The sequence below is a fragment of the Saccostrea echinata genome, unplaced genomic scaffold (genome assembly GCF_033153115.1).
Source record: "Saccostrea echinata isolate AGI-Se365-2 ecotype Australia unplaced genomic scaffold, CSIRO_AGI_Sech_v1 ptg000028l, whole genome shotgun sequence".
NCBI classification, from domain to species: domain Eukaryota; kingdom Metazoa; phylum Mollusca; class Bivalvia; order Ostreida; family Ostreidae; genus Saccostrea; species Saccostrea echinata.
In genome coordinates this window covers 7228640-7244431 of record NW_026889777.1, presented here as the reverse complement: position 1 = coordinate 7244431, position 15792 = coordinate 7228640, and the positions used below count along the sequence as shown (strand labels likewise).

Below are 15792 nucleotides of genomic sequence, written 5' to 3'. Positions count from 1 at the left end.
TAAATACAATATGTTTAATTTTTACCAGCATGATGTCTTAAAAGTTTCAGGATCCCTCGAAATCGATTGAAATTGATTAAAATTTAACTGGCTCTTGATGTTTATAATACCACATGGAACAAGACATTTAATTTTAGCGTGATTATTCTATAAACTATATCACAATGAATTCTAAGAATATGAAGTTTTGGTTTTATTTCTACACGATCATTTATCCATGTCCTTCCGAGTGACCTTCAACACTACCCGCCGTCTGAGTGTAATGGATACCCTCACCATTGCTCGTCTTTTGATCACCAGGGACACCCTCGCCATTATTCGACTTTTGAACATTAGGAACGTTTTCGCCATTGCTCGTCGTTTGGGTATCAGTGTCAAACTCAACATTGCTTGTACTTGGTGGTGCAGGGAGAAGTAGTTCTTTTTCATTAATGACTACCGATTTGCTGTAAGACAGGAAGGATTATTTTATCAGCTGCTTGATAAATATATCAACATTGTATATGTGCATTTAGTTTTCAGCTGCCTCTCCAGTTAGGTAAGAGGGATCACATCAATAAATAAACGCTTCAGTTTTTTAAGTCCTCATTCAAAAATTAAAAAAAACAAAACCAAAAAAAAAAAATAAAATAAACAAAATGAATAAACAAAATGAAAGGTCTGTACGGATTATTTTCAGTAAAATGAACAATATCTGAAAGCATTTAGTAAACAACCATCATTTCATTTATTTATCTATTCATTTATTTTATTTTATTTTATTATTTTTATTTTTTGAAAAAGGACTTAAAAATGAAATAAAACTTTATATTTAGAAGTATTTTTACACCATTAGTACACAAAGAGTTGAAAGTGTAATTTATTTCATTCATTAAAATAATTATTAATTTATGCACAAAATGAAATAATGGATTTTCTTTCAATTGAAAAAAAAATCCTTTTATTTAACAGGAACAATTTAAAAGAGATGTTTTCAACAATAGTGTGTGTACATGTATTGAATGAAATCTAAAGAAAACGAACGGCAATCACACTCAAAGTCAAATAAAACAATATAAATTGTGAGCAGAGCAAGCACGGACATCTGAAAACAGAGATGGGATCAGGTGCAATGAATGATGCACTACTAAATACATGCATGTACTTATTATGGATATCTTAAATCATTAATATCTAAATTGATATTGAAAACAGTATTGTTTATCGAGAATACATGTAGGAAAACATGTGATGTTTACATACTTCAAATTAAAACACGTGCAACATACTAAAAGTAACACCATATTGAGCAACTTATTTTTGTTAAAAACCTGTTTAAGATTCCATTTATAACAGTATTTTTATATCCTTATCAAAAAATATTTAATTTATAGTAATTCAGATTTTTATTGCAATTACTTAGTTCCGTTGAAGAAATGTTTATGTAATTTAATAATGCCGTGTAAACAAGAGTTATCTATTGACATTTATGATAAGAACAAACCAGGCTCATGTTTCCGCAAAAGAGATTACAAATGCAGAAAAAAGATACAGGGATCTGTATCTGAAAATAATTTTATAAATACTGTTGATAGTAAATATTTACATTTCCAAATGGTTTCTCTTTTATAACTCGTTTAAGTAAGTGTGTTAATTTCTCGATAAACTGAATTCAAATTTCGCCAAGTCAAATGTCAAGTACCTGACATGGATATAGTTTTCTGGGGCTGTCATTGCGTCAGGCGTCAGTGGTTAGGGATTATGAAAATTGTTTAGTGACCGTCTTTGTTGAAAACATATTTTAGATAATTAGTGTCTAGCTAGCATATGGGTTCTTATTATTCTAATCTAATCACACATCCAACACATATTTTTAAATCTGAAACCGAGACGCATTCTATTTAATCTGAAGTGCGACATTATAAAACGATTTCAACAAATTGCCAATAAAAACATAAATATAAGGAATATAGATATACATTCAGACCTTGTTTCTAATTCGTTTTCCTTTGCAGTCGATGGTGGTTCCAGGCCTGTCATTTCAATAAAACTTGAATATCAATAAATATGACATGACAACTCATCACAAAATGTACAGAAACTGCATTTTTCAAAAAACTATTAAAGCAACTCCATTCATTTTTACCTTTATCCTCGAGCGAGCCCAGCTTATCTTCCTCTGTTTCATCTTTATTTTTATTGGTGTTTACAAAAGTTGACAATACAGGCTTTTCTTCGACTTCATCATCCGTTCCCACTAAATTATCTACCCTGTCATTTTCTTTGATCTTCTTCTCACGTGCTCTCTGGTCCTCAATTTGTACTTTATATTTTCTAACAAAAAATCCTCTCTGCAAAATGATCATATAATTATCTTTATTAATCTTTCAAGATCATTTTGAACAGATATTCCACCCCTTTGTAAACTATTGCGCAGGATTAGTCCCTCTCATAAGCATCTCTCTCTCTCTCTCTCTCTCTCTCTCTCTCTCTCTCTGAACATTTGCAATTTTTCAAATCAGGTTATACTCTCTTGGGGACATACGTATATGACGACACAAAAAATGAACGATTTTTTCGACTCCTTTTTTTGATAATTGTTTGGGAAACATGCAATGGTCAACATGATCCTAAAATGTTTACAACATACCTTTTTCAGAACAAGAACGACAACTACTAGGATAACTAAAGAAATAACGATAGGTAGAACTATGGCCCAAACTGGAACTTCCTTTTTCATCGGTGAACTGGGAAGAAATTTCGTCACCACCTTTACCTAAAATGTAACTCTAGGATATTTTCTGTGAGTCAAATTGAGGATATCTTTTGACGCTGATGTATATATCAGAATTATTAAGATTTCAAATTATCATGATCACAATTTTCATTATATATATTTTATGTAAAACATACATGCATTTAAGAATATAAATATCTTAAATCTCAAAAATAATTTCAAAAATATCCAAGTACTCTTAAGTTTTAAGTAGAGCAACAAATCAAAGCATGTTTTAAAATACGAATATTTTTGGTATATGCCGATTTTAATGAAATAATTTGGATTTTATAAAGAGCAGTGTTAGACGATAAACAGTGTACACTACTTTTTTTCAGAACTTTAAATACTTGAATATTTAAGATCATTTTTAAGACTATGACAACATGTAAGTTTATTTATATAATACACTGCGTAAATTAAATCAAAAGTGCCACACAAAATATGCTTTGAAGTAATGATATTTTCCAAACACGTTACTTATAAAATGTCAATTACTTTACATTTACAATTGCTATATAATGAAGATAAGAGAGTTTTCTCTGATAGAATGACGAAAGATTGATGAAAACCAAAATATAGTGAAACGTTGCTATATTTAAATTTTCAACAGTTTTTCTTAATATTTCAGACATACCAAACCGTCTCCTTGACCTTTTAAATTTAGTCCTGGATTCTCTGTGTATGGAGTAAATGTTGTTTCTATTGGAACAAATGGTATATCACCACTTGCTCCATCCTTTAAAAAAGTTTTTAAAAAACAAATTTATTTTCTATACTGACCAAGGTAAGTTTTTAAGATTCAGTTAAATGTTTTGACAAAACGTAATTGTACCAAATTATTCAGACGATCTCATTTTTTTTAACTAAAGAATTCGTAACATTTTGTACTTTACTAGTAGCATTAGAACATACATATGGTGATATAGCACATGGCTCCATATACTCACATTAATAATTGCATACAGGTTCTGGATGACATCATAGGAAATGACCACCGATATAAAACTGTCATACATAAACGTTCCAATATCACACTCCAGTTTGCTGCACATTTCACTCTTCTCACAATCCTGATGTAAAATCATAATAACACCTTCATCTCTGGAATTTACTCGATATTTGTTTTTAAATATTACGTTTACCAAAATAAAAATACAGGAAAAAGTATAAACAAGAAGTGAAATAAATGTACAGTAAAAAACGCTTATAGCGAAGTGCAAGGAATGCACAATTTTGATTTCTTATATTCATCTAGTTTATAATGTTTTCATTTCCAAAACTAGAGGGAATGAAACCACTTAGCTTTTAGAGTAAATTAATTATAAGTGTGTTTGCTGTAACCGTGTTTTTCTATATCTTGAATATTTTCTTACAAAATTGCTGGCTGACTCTGAGTGCCTTGTTTTGTTAATGGGAATAGTAAAAGCTCTGTAGGTCAAATTTGTCTCGCCTTCTGGTTCTAGGACAACATTCTGGCATCGTACCAAAGTGTTGTTATTTGCGGAGGAAACATTCAAAAGCTAAATAAAATAATTATAGAAAACTAAAGATGTTTGCCTGTTCAACATAAATAACAATTCAGCACAGTTTTCCCCATCAATTTAGTGTAATTACAATTATTATAGCGCGTTTGAGCAAAGTTTCTCCAGGTGTTTCTTTAATCATATAATAGCAAGTAGTTGAATTAGCGAACAAGAAGCTTCACCAAAGGTGCTTAAATATGATCACCGCTAAATGAACTTTAAAGTTGTAATATTTTATATTCCTTATCTTAGTCTCAATTCTTATCTTGTCAGATCCCTAAAACTGAATATATCAGCCTTTCTCAAAAAGTCAAATGGAATTAGTTTAAAAGTCATTATTTTGTATTTGACAACTTACGATTTTCGTTGGTTTAACTTGGCTTGACTGTGGATATTCAAGGGTAAATTTTAATATGTCCAGCAGATCACTAGGTCCAGTATTAACGATCTGTATGCTGTGATATACTTCTACAATGGGACTTTCTGGGGCTGTCTTTGTAATATAAACTTCAGGAACAGATGCTCTAAAACAGCCATGTAAAGGTTAACTAGGGAAGAACATACGAAAACAGAAGATTTTCTAAAATTCCAGATTATTCGTGAATCACAACTTCTATACTAATTTAAAAAATTGCTGATGTAAATAGCCAATATTGGTTTGTTTTTAAATACAGATGAATTTTCGTTTGGGACCAAAAAAAACTTCAGTCTAAAATTCAAAATGTTTAATTATGCATAATGGTTGATGTATTTGAAAGAAAACTGTCATCTGTCTCTGTTAATTTTTTCCTCTATTTTTGCTCAAATGTTTTGGGTTTTGAAAGGATGTGTTCGCTATTGTGGAGAGGGTCTCTTGCTTTACAACAAATTGTTTATGTTTCCAAGCAAAATACACGATCAGTTCTACGTTAAATCATCTATTGAATGAATTTATGAATTAAATTCCATGACATGTTTCTACTTACATGTCGATGAAGCCAGTTTCAGATAGAAAAATAAGTATTTGAAAAAAACATTACATACTTACATGTTGTAAGTGACTGCCACCACTGTCAGTACTTTGATTGTTTTATTATACATCTTGCTCTCCATACTGTTATCATTCCTGCTAGACTTTACTTCCACCTTCATCTCAAACTCGTCAATCACAGGCAGCAGTCTCCTGCTGTCAAGTGTGATCCTGAAACTGAACATTTCATTTGTCTTTAACTGTTGCCTACCCAGAAAGCACTGCACCGAACCAACAGCAGGAGAACAGGTCACAGGGAAATCTTCGCTGAAGTTTCCTGTGTTGGCCAATGTCAAATTAGAATGAAATGTGACGTTGATCGCTGTATCATAAGAGGTTTCGCCTTCATTGTTAATAGTGATGTCTATGACGTATTCTGCTTGTGGTCCAGTTATGATGCTCTCCGGTGATGAGACAGAAATCTTTATATCTGGTTGACAAATGTTGTCTTCCCCACATCCAATCCTCTCCAATTCATACTAAACACATGATATATTTCACTTACCGTATTGTTTTAAGTTAAATATTAATTGGTGGAAAAATCTATTTAGAAGGCACATTTCTCAGCAGATTCTTTAGGAAAATGCTTGACAAAAAATCAATTATTCTAACTCTGATACTGATTAATTCAGACTAATTTTCAAGAAACCAAACTTTACATTCCGTAAAGCAGTTTTGAAAGACCTGAGACATGTAGATCACTAACCGAATATTTACGTGTCTTGGAAAATGGGTCGTCGTTAGTCGGATCAAACTTGTTGACTATAGGACAGCTAACGGTACACTCTCTATTGCTAGTAGTGGACACATTGAACTCCACATCAAAGTCCACAGGAACAAACAAACCTCTCATGTTTGTCTATGTAAGAATTGAGAGCTTATATATTTTTTTTAAAATGATAAATTCCACTTTTTTGTAATTTTGATAATAAATATCAATGTCGTTTATTTCTAGTCCAAAATAAAATTAATTGTATACATGTATGAACTACATTAATGTTTTTCATGGATGAAATATTAAGCTTGTTGCAAAAAACTTCTAACTTTATGAAAATAAAGTGATGATTCATTTTCTGGATACTTCTTAATACAACATTAAGAAAAGACTTTTACCCAATCATCTTGAACAACAACGTAAAGGGGAGGATCCGGACACTTGAATTCAGAAGAAGCTTTGAAGATTGTGATGCTCCGGGACATTGTATTGGAACATGTTTCTGGCTGATTAAAACAAACACGTCCCTGACTGGAGGCACTTGTATGAAGAAAGGTTGTGTCAACAGTTACTTTATAGGTCACCACTAAAAAAAAAAAGTTATGTCGACAGTTACTTCATAGGTCACCGCTAAAAAAAGAGTGGTCAACAGTTACTTCATAGGTCGCCGCTGAAAAAAGAAAGGTTGTGTCGACACTTACTTCATAGGTCACAGCTAAAAAAAAAAAGAATGGTTGTGTCGATAGCTACTTCATAGGTCACCGCTAAAAAAAGAGGTTGTGTCGACAGCTACTTCATAGGTCACAGCTAAAAAAAAAGGTTGTGTCAACAGTTACTTCATAAGTCACCGCTAAAAAGAAAGGTTGTGTCGACAGTTACTTCAAGGTCACAGCTAAAAAAAAAGAATGGTTGTGTCGATAGCTACTTCATAGGTCATCGCTAAAAAAGAAAGGTCGTGTCAACAGTTACTTCATAGGTCAACGCTAAAAAAAAGAAAGGTTGTGTCGACAGTAACTTCACAGGTCACCGCTAAAAAAGAAAGGTTGTGTCGACATTTACTTCATATGTCACCGCTAAAAAGAAAGGTGGTCAACAGTTACTTCATAGGTCGCTGCTAAAATAAGAAAGGTTGTGTCGACACTTACTTCATAGGTCACAGCTAAAAAAAAAAAAAGAACAGTTGTGTCGATAGCTACTTCATAGGTCATCGCTAAAGAAAGAAAGGTCATGTCAACAGTCACTTCATAGGTCACCGCTAAAAACAGAAAGGTTGTGTCAACATTCACTTCATAAGTCACCGCTAAAAAAAGAAAGGTTATATCGACAGCTACTTCATAGGTCACAACTATAAAAAAAAAAGGTTGTGTCGACAGTTACTTCATAGGTCACCGCTAAACAAAGAAAGGTTGTGTCGACAGTTACTTCTTAGGTCACAGCTAATAAAAGAATGGTTGTGTCGATAGCTACTTCATTGGTCACCACTAAAAAGAAAAGTTGTGTCGACAGTTACGTCATAGGTCACCGCTAAAAAAAGAAAGGTTGTGTCGACAGTTACGTCGACAGATACTTCATAGGTCACACTAAAAAGGAAAGGTTATATCGACAATTACTTCATTTGTCACCACTTAAAAGAAAAGTTGTGTTTACAGTTACTTAATAGATTACAGAAAAAAGGAAGGGTGTGTGTACAATTACTTTATTACTGCGAAATAGAAACAGATACTTCAGAAGTCATCGCTAAAAAAGGTTCTGTAAACAGTCTCTTCTTAAATCACCACCAAAAAAGGGAAGATTAAGTCGTAGTCACCACTAGAAAAGAAAGGTTTTGTCAACAGTTATTTCATAGGTCACAGATTAAAAGGTAGGTCATGTCAACAGTTATTTCATAGGTCACCACTAAAATAGAAAGGTTTTGTCAACAATTACTTCATATGTCACTGCCAAAAATTGTCATATTAGAAAAATCCCTTTTTTCTGATATTTTGCTGTTAGTGTGTTGTATGTACATGTATGTGTATGTTTACAGTTGACCTGAAGTAAACAAGAGATACAAACTGATATTCCTGTTACTAAATTTTGGTAATTCATTTATAATCTCCTTGTTTTGCATCATTTTTAAATAAGATCATAAACATCGAGAACATCACTGATTCCTGTAAATGAAATTGGGCTTTCATAAATTCATTTAATTATATCATAACAATAACGTGTCTGTTTAACATGACTTACAAACATCAGTCGGAATATTATCGCCCTCGTATTCAAAACAGACATTAAATGTGAACTCTGTTGTATTGTGTCCAATAATAAACTTCGATCCTCCTGGGGATGACACAAGATTAGTCCTGGTATCAACTCTCATTGTAATTGGACGATTTGTGTAGAGGACAAAGACCATAGCTGACCCGTATGCACCAATCGCTATGTCTAAAAATGACAACTAAGTTAGAGAACAAGTTTGATATTCACTCTTCTCTACACATAAGAAAAATGATTTTAATTGGTAAATTAGTGAATTTTATGATATCCACCTGTCCTGTGTTTCTGAACAATGTGATAAAAGGCACTTCAAAGGTCATTAGGTTTATGTTACCAAAGCATTATTATAAGATATGGCAAGAATCTGCTGATGAAATTATCAGCAACAGCACCAGAATAATGAGAAAACAAAATACTAAACAACATCACAAGCTCAATGCTAAGAAAGAGCATAACCCACAAGCAAATCAGTCTTTTAAGTCTGAAAGAAGTTTTTAAATAATATGCATGTAATTAAGTAAATCAGATAATGGTCATTTGAATTGTCGAAATATTGTAAACATGCTTCTGCGATTAATGAAAAAAAAAAGCAAAAAGGTAGTAAATTGAAAGGTAGAAATATTTACTTCTAGTATACCCCAAGTACATGTATGTTCAATTCTGTTAGTTTTAAAATATCAATTATATTAGCACTTATGTGAGTTTTTTCGTCTATGTTTATTCAGAAACTCTATTTCAAATGCACATAAGAACAAAACCAATCATATTTTTTACAACCCAAATGCTTAAATTACACATATATTTCCCATTATAGTGTTAATATTCATACATACCTCGATGTTTATCGTTGTTGAAATCTACAGAATGTTGGGAAAAGGAACTTCCAAATGTTGAAAGTGTTGTACCAGACGGGGCAACACTTGCGGCAGTAATTGTCTGTGTCAAGTAAAATCCTCTCTTGTACCCCATATACACATACACTGCTCCCTGTCCATCACTCTCAAAGGGGGCCCCAATAACTACATCTACAGACAAAAAAGATACGATGGTCAAGAGCAAAGTTATTTTGGCTACAGCCCAACAAGCGTTTTGTGACCTAATAAGTGAGAGAATTCAGAGATTTTTTAAATCGATTCCTTTTAAAATCACGTAAGACATTGAACTCCTTCAGTTATAGACAAGCGTTATATTTCCCCCCATCAAATTATAAGGGAAGGAATGTCCACTGCAAAGTGTTAGAGTATATGGTTGAACTATATTTTTTGATACGAAATAAAATTATAGTTTGTAGTTTCTGTTTCTGATAATTTAAAGTTTTTTTTCATGAAAATTGTCAAACATCGTTCAGATGGTTATACAAACAATAAAACATATGTTTATCAAATACGTGTAAATTTTTTTCAGCAAAGAAAACCATGTTTTTATTACATCTAATTTATTATGGCACACTAAAAATGTAAAGATTAATGTAGCATCATCAGGTATAGACAGGACTTATTCTAAGTCATGTGGTCAAGCCATATAATATCCTATGACCTTAGCAAAACTTCATACAAAAATGAAGTTATTTTTCTTCTTTTGTTTATTTGTCATAGGCCTAAAACAAATAGACTTAATCCTAGTTAATATTCATGCTTTTAACTATTAAGCTATTGTTTCTTACTAGGGATTGAACATCTTAATTAAAAATGATTTTAATAAAAATTTCTCTTTCTTTCCCTTGTGCCTTTTAAAGAACAATGTTTAAGTAATATTTATTTGTATAGAAAATAAGTCTGAGAAAAAAAAAAAACAGCATTAACAACTTCTGGATATTGGGAAGAGATATTTTCAAGCAAATGCTACTATTGCAGCTACTCAGTATTTTAGAATTTAAAAACATTGTTTTTCAGAATGAAATTTTGTTATCTTTTCTTCCACTTCTTTTCTTAACATATCCCTATTACACGAATAAAGGACATTTACAACTAATCAAGTTAGATCCAGATATCCGGGTTTTTGAAAGCCATCTGTTATTCTAAGTATGAAATAAGTGTTGAATTTCTGTTGTACCATGGTCTTTTATCAATGTTATGACGGATCGTTAATACTACATTTTAAGGACTTTCTCTCATTTATGTGAAGAGTTTATACACTGATACAAATTTAACCAATAAAATGTCTTTCTTCCTTTTACTACAAGTGGTAAAATATTTTCAATCATGATTATTACAGAAAAAATAAAATAGCGGTATTAATTTTCTCCTTAATGTTTTAACTGGTACATGTATCTCCTGCATAAAAGCTCCAGGGTAACACAGTCGATAGAGAACTTGCTCCGTGGCTGAAGAATCGTGGACTTAAGCGGGACAGACCTATGTCGATAAAAATAGGTAGCAACTGTTCCTTTGCCAAGTGCTAGGCATTTTTGAGTGAAAGTTGCGAGTCTTTCGGACGAGACCTTAAAAAATAAGGCCCCTATTCTCGTACGGTAGGTGTTCGCAAGATGTAGATCATTCACAGCTCAACGGCCCTGATTATGAATAAAAGATTAAATCTAAAGCTCTTCACCGGCATATGGTGACGTCTCCATATGAGTAAAAATTCTCGCATGGGACGTGAAACAATATGCGATCAATCAGTCAATCAATCAACCCCTGCATAAAAACAAAATGATGATTTTAAAATGTTGTTACCGTTGTAATTATCGTTGTTGAGATCATCAACGTTAGCCATTGCAGAGCCAAACTTGCTACTCCTAGAACTGGATCCATCTAAACTTTGCTTCTTTTCTAGTGTGTTCTATAAATTCAATAAATGGAGAGTATTATTCACTTTTCTCTTAAAATGCCTTCAGATGTTACTAATTACATAAAAGTCATTATATTCTTTTAAATATTAGTATTAGTATATTAGTAATATATAGTATTCTTTGACACTAGCTTAAGGTGAAATGTCCCTCTGCTCCAAATTTCACCATTTTTGTAATTCCCAACATTGATTTTCATCAACATGAATAGCATTAGATTCAAATGGTAAATAGCTTGAAGTATGAAGCGTTGCTTACTTTTTCAGAAATGGATATTATATCTAATCATGATATGAAGATGATTTGATATGGTGAATAGAAAGATCAGTAATTTTTTATCTCACCATAAAATTAAAAATATGAGGTATAGATGAAAATAATTTTTACTATCATGCCTATTAATTCACATTAGAAAACATAATGAAGCGTTGCTTTTTAAATCAGAATATTACATATTGTTAGAATATTGTTATCTGTGTATGTAAAATAAAAATGCATCCATCTACAAGAGTTATATTTCCATCTAAGGAGTCATCGTTCTTCAAAATATTTTAGGGAAAAAAGTAATTAATGAAAAATATTGGCAAAGAAAATAAAAATCAATATTTGTACCATAGTTCAAACCTGAATGAGTTGACTATATAATAGTCCTCATTATTAAACTCTAGTAAGACAATTCATTACATTGCTTGGAAGAATTTCCTTGGAAAGTTATCTCTCTTATCAGAGGGATATTACACATTAAGCTTGTAGTATTCCAATAAAAGCAAGGTCTGATAAGTTCACTACAACATATAACTCAGAATGAAAAATTTGTTCAGGAAATCCACACAAAATATTTTTATTTCAAATTGGATTTTGCATCATTAGCATTTTAAATTACCTTTCCTCGACTTACATTTGACTGATTTTTCCAGTAGACGTACACCTGACCCTGGTTTTCATTGATATTGTAGTTATTAGAATAGGTTTGCATATCACTATACAATGGGGCTCCAACAAGGAGACGGTCTGTAGCAGCACCTATTCCAGGTACAACACACAAGACAGATCCAAAATAGCTACCAGGCTGAAAATAGAAAATAATGCATGCCTTGGTTTATTTTTTTTTTAAATTGAATAACAATTAGTCTTCTTGCATTTTTCATTTTTACTTATGTAGAATACTATGCTTTAAAAACACACAAATTTGCTTGATGATTTAAGTAAATTAGTATTTTTGTCAATATAGTCTATTTATTATTTTTGAAATATAATCTTGTAAAGTATTTTTCAATACCTCTATTCCAACTAAGGTCTCCTTGACAACATGCTCTGAATCTGTGATAAGTACCTTAAGTAAAGTGAAAAACTTTCTAACTCAAACCGTTTTACTATACTCTGATGTGTTTGCACAAGAATTAATGTATATTTTTCTGTTTAAAATGCAGAATACTAGTACTTTTTCAACGATTCACAATTACTTAGATAATATAATGGCTTTTAATCCGCTTATAAAAACAAAGAAATTATTTAAATGATAACATTGTACCTGCCCATCAAAACAAAGGTCTGAGGCTCTTTTAAATTTGAAATGATGTCTTTTGTTTACATTGTGTTATAGTAATACATGTCAATCTCAGGAAAGTCAGAGATTATTTCGGCGATTTCAAAACATTGATACTATCTAAATCTATCTCACTCATACTAAAGGGTATTCTTGTGTTTTTCATAAGCAAAGTTTGGTGCTAATGAAACAGGTGACAAAAAATGAACAGAAATCAAGTTACAAATCATACAAACAATACAATCCAAAACAAGGCAAGAACAAGGACCCCCGAAAACAGCAGAGGTAGGATCATGTGCCTAAAAAAGAGTATTCAGTTATAAAATTATCATCTCCAATAAAATTAATATACTCAAACCTTTCCTGATCCTCCGTCCCTGGGACCACCAATGGCAAAATAGTATTGTCCATCTCCATAAAACCTGCCAATACTTATATCATAACCTGAAAAAAATAACCCCTATTCTTTACCATGCCAACAGTTATAAAATGAAAAAAAAAGTGAAGATATCAAACAGTGATCGATCTTTAAAAAAATCAACCAACAATACAAATCTTGATCAGAGCATAAAATACGGACCCCGGAGAATCAAGAGATGGGATCTGGTGCCTTGCAGGAGTAAGCATCCCCTGTTAACGGGTCACAATTGCCGTGAACCCCATGAATGGATCAGATAGACAGAGCACTCCGTAGTCAAATTTAGTTTAAAAACAAAGGTCTTACAATTCGTATGAAACACATCAGACAAGATACGACCCAGTTTAGGTAAAAATTTCTTACATGGTCATTATAACCACCAAAAAATTTAAGAAAGGCTAACTTTAAACACGGTTGTTGAAATTCCTGTAACACCAACTTATCAGTAAGAAGTCTGCCTTGGTTTAATAAATTATCGTACTCAAAGCATGCTCTCGGGTATCGAATAAGTTGGGAGACCCTATATGCAGATGATAGCGGAATATTACTACATAATTGATAAAAATGAGAATGTAAATGCTTAAAGCATCTCCTTTTTCATACATTTCAGTAATTAATTGGCAAATATCGTCTTTAATCAGTAAAACATCGAAATATGAAACACATGTGGAAGACTGTTTGGTGTCTTTTATTTCAGGTTTACTTAGATATATCTAGATCGAGACGACATATGAATGGAAGTAACTAATATATCTGAAAGTCGATTTTAAAGTGACAGCAAGTGCTTTCTTCTTCTCATGTAAGTTTTTGAGAAAAAAATCTGTTTCATAAGTATATAAAAACAAGTCGGTTAATAATCAAAGAACACAATTAGTTTCCATCAGAATTCAAACAATTTGTTGAAAAATCTGGTCTACGAAGACTACATAAATGTTGTCAATGCAAAACTCCAGCATCCTTTAACAACTTCAGAGTATCTGTAAGTGGAATCAGGGTGATTTTTAAAAGTAATTTTTTGATGGTCATTCAGAAAATACGAAATTATCCGAGTTCCATTTATATTGAAGAAGCAATTGTCTAACATATCAAAAAGGCCTAGTTTTGAATTTATTGTAAGGAATGGTTGTATAAAGTGTAGAAAAGTCGAACGTGCTGATATTATTAACTTTTGGGGAAAAAATGGTGATTTGTAATTCTCTTGAAGTTTTTGGAATGTTTTGAGAATCCAGATCTGATTAACACTACTTCTAAAATATGCTGTAGCACAGTACGTCTGAAGTTTCTCCTTTACAAAAGTTAATATTTTTTGTAAGGAATAGAAGAATTGGCTAGGAAGAGCATTTGATAGATACGGCAATTAGCTTTCTTTGTAAGGATAATTATAAAGTTTTGGAATCCAATATAGGTAGCGTAGATCGAACTCATCTTCATTGACTAGAATGTTAAAAGTATTAAACACTTGAAATGTGATTTTGAGAAAAATCATCCTTAGAAAGTGAGCTGTAAGTGTGAGTTGGATTTCCAGAGGTAGAATGAAAACGAAGTTCTTCTTAAACACAGTTAAACTTATACAGGGTTAATTTCGCCCTATCACACGTGCAAGCAATTTTGCACTGTTTCAAATTCGCCCTGTCACAGTTCTGTTTAAGAAAGTATACTGTGTTCTTTGAATTCGCCCTGTTTTAAATTCGCCCACCTGTGAGAAGAGCGAAAGGGGCGAAATTAAAACGGGGCGAAAATTTCCCTGTATACAGTAATAATGGGCCTTGCAAACAAAGACAATTTTCTACAAGTTTTTTCTGCTTGAACCATAACATATTGTTTATGTAGTCTTTCTAATTATTTCATCACCTCCTATTTAGTGAAAATGGAAGGAAAGATGGTTGGTGTATTGCCTTTATATTCTTTAATAGAATCTTAACTATATTTCTAAAACACTTAAATCCATTCTGACAAAGTGTTCAGGTCTTCCCTTCTATATTGACCTGTGGAATAACTAAGAATTATAAGAATTACAAGTTCTTTACTCAGTTCCAGGAGTCTTTCATGTGAGAAAAAATGAATTACTATTATGTTTACCTACCGTACATTTGTCCTTGCTTGGATGCTGTAGTGTTCATAGCCTTTACGGAATAGCCAGAACCTTTCACACGGAGTATTCCACCTATTGCAAAGAATTTCTTTACTAAAAGAGTTATCATATATATCTCTAGAAAACCCGTTCTATAAAATGATATTTAATATGCAGTATATATGAATATGTTGACGGTAAGACTGTTTGGACGAGCGCAGATATATATTACATGATACCTATTCATTTTTAACTTACCGGTAGATCTGTAGCCCTTTTCTTAAACAAATCTTAAGATTTTGCCTAAGAATTTAACTTAAGAATCTCTTAAGCAAACTCTTTAGTGCTTTTCACCAATGCTTTCGTAGCAGATTTAACTTAAAATTTTAATTACGACAGACATCTTCCCTAGCAACGATCTCAGTATGCTTTAAATTTCTTAGAAAGTGGATGAGAATAAAAATGAAGCAAAGTTTTCAACACTTGTAAGTGAAATAAACACAATGCACAACATAAATCGAGTGCAAATGATTGTGAAGGGATGAAGTTTGAAATCTGACGTCACAATCACAAGTCTGACGTAAAAGCAAGTCATACGATAATCTTAAGAGAAGCTGCCATCGTAAATATTCTGCAGTATAATTCATTTAATTTTTCGACAATAATTGTGAAATAATAATATAAAATGATATCATAGGATGCCTA

The 15792-nt window shown here is 32.0% G+C and overlaps 1 protein-coding gene across 1 annotated transcript in view; it reads right to left on the bottom strand.

The window, feature by feature from the left end:
- LOC133193965 (integrin alpha-8-like) overlaps positions 1–15792 on the bottom strand; it is a 32049-nt gene continuing 16257 nt past the window's right edge. Inside the window, exons 6-23 of the mRNA XM_061329876.1 lie at positions 15100–15180; positions 12957–13042; positions 12332–12385; positions 11951–12121; positions 10940–11045; positions 9098–9289; positions 8235–8432; positions 6404–6591; positions 5997–6149; positions 5309–5769; positions 4640–4805; positions 4132–4278; positions 3706–3828; positions 3393–3494; positions 2630–2755; positions 2126–2330; positions 1967–2012; positions 1–446 (exon numbers count right to left, since the gene is read on the bottom strand). Coding sequence (XP_061185860.1) covers positions 212–446; positions 1967–2012; positions 2126–2330; positions 2630–2755; positions 3393–3494; positions 3706–3828; positions 4132–4278; positions 4640–4805; positions 5309–5769; positions 5997–6149; positions 6404–6591; positions 8235–8432; positions 9098–9289; positions 10940–11045; positions 11951–12121; positions 12332–12385; positions 12957–13042; positions 15100–15180 — 2840 coding nt within the window. The 3' untranslated portion in view covers positions 1–211. The remainder of the gene's footprint in view (positions 447–1966; positions 2013–2125; positions 2331–2629; positions 2756–3392; positions 3495–3705; positions 3829–4131; positions 4279–4639; positions 4806–5308; positions 5770–5996; positions 6150–6403; positions 6592–8234; positions 8433–9097; positions 9290–10939; positions 11046–11950; positions 12122–12331; positions 12386–12956; positions 13043–15099; positions 15181–15792) is intronic.